This window comes from Penaeus chinensis, chromosome 10, assembly GCF_019202785.1.
Source record: "Penaeus chinensis breed Huanghai No. 1 chromosome 10, ASM1920278v2, whole genome shotgun sequence".
Taxonomy (NCBI): Eukaryota; Metazoa; Arthropoda; class Malacostraca; order Decapoda; family Penaeidae; genus Penaeus; species Penaeus chinensis.
Window position 1 is genome coordinate 13812825 of NC_061828.1, and position 5000 is coordinate 13817824.

Sequence of the window (5000 nt, forward strand, 5' to 3'; positions counted from 1 at the left end):
GCAGCAATCAGGACTCCATTGTTACCCTGGTGGTAGTGGACCTCCACAAAAAAGGTGTCTGAAGTATCTCTGAATGTGAGAGAGGGTTCCATAAGAGCCAGCAAGATGTCTCTCTCTCTCTCTCTCTCTCTCTCTCTCTCTCTCTCTCTCTCTCTCTCTCTCTCTCTCTCTCTCTCTCTCTCTCTCTCTCTCTCTCTCTCTCTCTCTCACTCACTCACTCACTCACTCACTCACTCACTCACTCACTCACTCACTCACATTCTCCCTCCCTCTCTCTCTCTCTCTCTCTCTCTCTCTCTCTCTCTCTCTCTCTCTCTCTCTCTCTCACTCTCACTCTCACTCTCACTCTCACTCTCACTCTCACTCTCTCTCTCTCTCTCTCTCTCTCTCTCTCTCTCTCTCTCTCTCTCTCTCTCTCTCTCTCTCTCTCTCTCTCTCTCTTGCTCTCTTTCTATCTCTCCTCACTCTCTCTCTCCCACCCACACCATTTCTAAGTCATATTTGTCTCCCTTTACTTCCAGATACCTTCTGCCTATCAATAATGGCTAGAAGTTCCAAAGGCAAGGCTGCCAAGAGAGTCAAGAAGGGCAGAATTCCACGTTATGCACCAAAGCTTGAAAAACAGTTGCTATCAATTGTCAAAAGAGCTGAGGAGAACAATGCACTCCCAAAAGTAGTCGGAAGAATTCCAAAAGGTTGGTAGTATTTTATAGTTTGTGACCATAGGCATATTCTTGTGCACATGCATGCTCTAGTTAAGTAGAAGTCTTTTACACTTGTTTGTTATTCCTTCAAACTGAAATTTATAAACTTATTTTTTTTCCAACACAAATCTCATCACTCTTCTGTAATATTTCAGTTGAACTCGTTGAGCCAAAGGAGGAGAAGGATGCAGAGAAGGTTGCAACCATGGACAAGGTTGAAACCACGGACAAGGTTGAAACCATGGACACAAACCAGCCAGAGGGGGAAATTAAGGTTAAGGAAGAAGTAATGAGTGACGCTGGAAGCATCATGGGCACCGACAAGGGACTGAAGGCCGGCTTCAAGAAGCATTTCACAGTCAGGCAGATGAGAAAGAGGAAAATAAACAAAAACAAAGCTAAGAGGCTGAAGGTTGTGAACAATGCCACAAAATGTTTGGTGTATGTGAGCAAAAAGCAGAAAAGGTGATGTGCATCTTCTCTATTCTGGGTTTACACATTCATACAACACATGTTGCTCACAGTTTCATGAAGCTAGGCGTTTGTCATAAATAATCATATTCTTAAAATAAAATCATTTAGTATATCTCTTGTATTGTTTACCTTAAAAAAACAGAATTATGGTTATACTATACATTTCTATTAACAAAAGTAAATAATTTGTTTACGTCGAACATTGCAAATGCCAAACCAGAATAAATCTTGTATTTGTTGGTGTATTTCATGTTTTTGTTTTGTCTCTAATTTACTGATTTATCTGGTTTCACTGCCACTTTCCCCCCATAATATTTGCAATTGATCAAAGATGCTTTTCATTAAGGGAATAAAAAGAAACATGTAAATGATTAGTGAATTTAGTAATATCCAACACCTAATTTGCACATTTGGTTCCCTCTTCACTTCATGTTTTACTGTTACAATTTCTCACAATTTTAGTTGTATTAGCTGCATTACAAGAATACTCAATTGCAAGCATTTAATTTGATTTTAAGTACATAGAAGAAGATAAGGAAGAACAAGTATCTTATGCATTCATTTGCCAGATAAATGCAAAGAGAAGTATATTCTCAAAATTTATGACATTTAATGTATCAAAAATTGCTCATGTAAAACCAGTTGAAAAAAAAAGAAGTTAATTCTTGCTATTTCCTGCTCATCAAAATAAAAATGAGTGATATATGATATATGTACTTATTTAAGTGATAATAAGAATTTTTTTTATCGTCTGTCCTTTAGGATCTTGTCACAAAATTTATATGGATGATACCTGAAGGGTAGTTTAGTTCAACAGGTTCTGTAAAGGCCTTGCTTATGGCCCAACCTTCAGCTATAGAACTGACCCATTTAAATCCATAATGGTACAGAAATATTTACAGGGTCTAGTCCCATGCACAGTAGTTTTTCCACTACTGATTGCCAGAACTTTATGTTGTGACTGATCACCTTTGTGTCTGTACAGTTGCAGTTTGGACACCGCCCTTCTTCATAAAAGAATGGGAACTGGTACACTTGTCCATTTCTCAGGGTTCTTCTCCCTCCCCCCCCCCTCCCTTACTCGTTGTCAGGGGCTCAGGAGAGGGGGACCGAGGCCCAGTTTAGGGGATAACTCTTACCTTGGACCTCAGCCCTCGCCTCAACTTATTTTGCATGGTCTTTTCTTCTCCTTTCCTTTTCCTTCTCTTCTTTATTCCCTTTTAGTCCAATTATCATAATCGTTAACTCATTTTTATCCCTTTCACCACAATACTTTATCATAATGCTATATGACTTTTGATATCTGGCAAATTTATGTTTTACCTAGTAACCATGCTAAAAATCCACAAACATTGCCTTATGAACAAAAATGCTACCTTACTAAGCCCCACGTCATTGCTTTATTTTGTATACAATGCTAATGACTTTAGATGTTGTAAATAAATAATAATAATTCCAAGATTTTGCTATACAGTCTGGTTAAAATTTTTCCTTACTATCTCTATACCTCCATGTGCCATCTGGACCAGTTAGCTTTCTGGCCTTCATCCTCTTTGTAGGTGTCCTCATTTCTTCTTTGCCAATCTATTGCACTTTGTTACTTTACATTATCTAATCATCTCTCTTTTCACCATTCTCAGCTTTTCTAAGCACCCAATCTTCCTTTGTATACCACTTCTTGTTTGTCAGCACTGTCATCTGCATCTTTCATCTGCCTAATCCTGTTGCACATTCTTGTCCTATGTGACCAATCGGTACATTTCCTTTTGTCATTATTGTATTTCCCTAACCTTCTTTTCATTACGTGCCAGAGGCAGGGCTGACAGGCATTACTGATAGGGCCAAAATGCACTGCTGGAGGGCAGAAGAGACACCATTGCAGGAGTTTGCATTATCCATCCCTCACACACGCAGATGCACATATACACACACATGCAGAGAGAGAGAGAGAGAAAGAGAGACGAAAACAGCAAAAGGAAAGTGGCACTCAAGACTGCCTTTGAGAACTTTCACATGCAAGGACGGAACTTCGAACACGCCTCTCGCCCGCAAAATTAATTTCCTTCCTACCACTACATCCCTGTAGCTTTGTTTCGAAGTTTAATCACCAGCATCATTGGTGCTGATGCCGTTTTCACCCTTCGTTTCCAACCACGCGAGTCCATGGCCCATCAATCTGCCCAAGCCACGGCTTCCTCGGTCGTCCCATGGCCCTCCACTACCCTAGACTAATACAATGCTAGACTGAAATCAAGATGAAATATTAACATTGGACCTCTGTACAATAATTTAGTTGGTAAATTTCCAGAGCGATTATTGAAATACTGCAACGTATAAAGGTTTATCAAATCAACTATGAATTAATTACTAAATGAATTTAGCATCAATTTCCTCAAGTATCCAGTAGTATCTTCGAGCATGTAGATAGTTTCCTGTGGCTTTCCTTCCCGCAGTACCTTATTTAGATGGCTCCGTACGTCTAGCATATAACTGGATCTTCCGGCTGGCCATCTCCCCAGTCCCATACCCATTGTTGCATTAGGGGGCGGGGGGGGGGGGGGGCGAAGCTTAAGAGACGGAGGCTGGGACCCAATGCTGCGGATCATCCCTGCTTTGGGTCTCAGCCCTCGACTCTGAATACTGCCACTAATATCCCCTCCTTAATGTCTGCTATCACATCATCCACCCAGGTCAATACCCAACCTCCAGAGACATTCCTCTTCTCCCAACATCTTCATCAACTACCCCATCCTCGTTTATTACTACTCTACAGCCTTATTATCCACCTCTCCGCAATACTACCTCTCAGTACTACTCCCTCTTCCACACGCCCCCTCCTCCTACTACTACCTCTATAAACATCTTAAATGCTTTATTTAGCCCAGCCAAATGGGACCGATTTTTCGTGACCCCCACAATTCCTTATTCTGCCAACACTCTCCTCTTCCAGTAATGTCTCCAAATCTAGTAGGCAAAGTTTCCTTCATCAGTCGCCTCGATCGTTCCGGTCTCGTCACAGTTACATCCGAAACCCAAGCTAAAGAATTATCAACACTGATAGATTTCACTGGCAAATCCATTCCAGCAGAACCTATTCCATCCTCAATACTTGTACCAGAATTGTCTCCATCTCCTAAACAAACTGCCCTGTCTACGACAAAAATTGGTCAGATTAAATTGATTAAATTGGTTTGAAAACTTACTTGCCTGCCTCATGGACTATGATGCAGTATCGTCGTCGCAAGTCTCCCACCAATATTGCAAAGATTACTTTTCGTAGACATGACCTCCCCTTTAATGTTTACATTGGCGGAGAATCCCTCCCTGTCCGACAATATCAATCTCCCCTAGTCAGTGTCTGAATTGGCGTCTAGGCCATCCTGCCAAACACTGCCGTTTCACAGCCTGATGCATTTTGTGTGCCCAACCCGGTCGTAATCGATCAAACTCCTGCACAGTCACACAGTGTCAATTGTGGCGGCTCCCGTAATGTATTTTATAGGGGCTGCCCTACCAACAATTTTGAGTCTAAAGTCGCAACTCTCAGATTCAGACTTGGCCTCACTCCACGTGAAACCAGACAGGAAGCACGTCGACTAGATTTCTCTCCCGATCCCTACTCCAACAATCGCTCTACCCCTCCCCTTCCCCCAAAAAATGTTTCTACATATCCCCCGCATCTCTTTATCACCCCACCTCTACCCCCTTCATCTCCCAGTCAAATTCTTTTGCCATTCTAGATCCAGACACCCCAATCTCTTCCACTATTCCAGACTCTCCAATCACTACTTCCCCGGGTACCAAACCTTCTCCCTCCTCACC

At 41.8% G+C, this 5000-nt stretch overlaps 1 protein-coding gene across 2 annotated transcripts in view; it reads left to right on the forward strand.

Moving 5' to 3' along the window:
• Positions 1-1290, forward strand: part of LOC125029678 — a 3412-nt gene extending 2122 nt beyond the window's left edge. For both annotated transcript variants that reach the window (XM_047619734.1, XM_047619733.1), the window contains exons 2-3: positions 522-695; positions 860-1290. In XM_047619734.1, the coding sequence (XP_047475690.1) occupies positions 542-695; positions 860-1173 (468 nt within the window). In that variant the 5' untranslated portion in view covers positions 522-541 and the 3' untranslated portion in view covers positions 1174-1290. The remainder of the gene's footprint in view (positions 1-521; positions 696-859) is intronic.
• The last annotated feature ends 3710 nt before the right edge of the window (positions 1291-5000 follow it).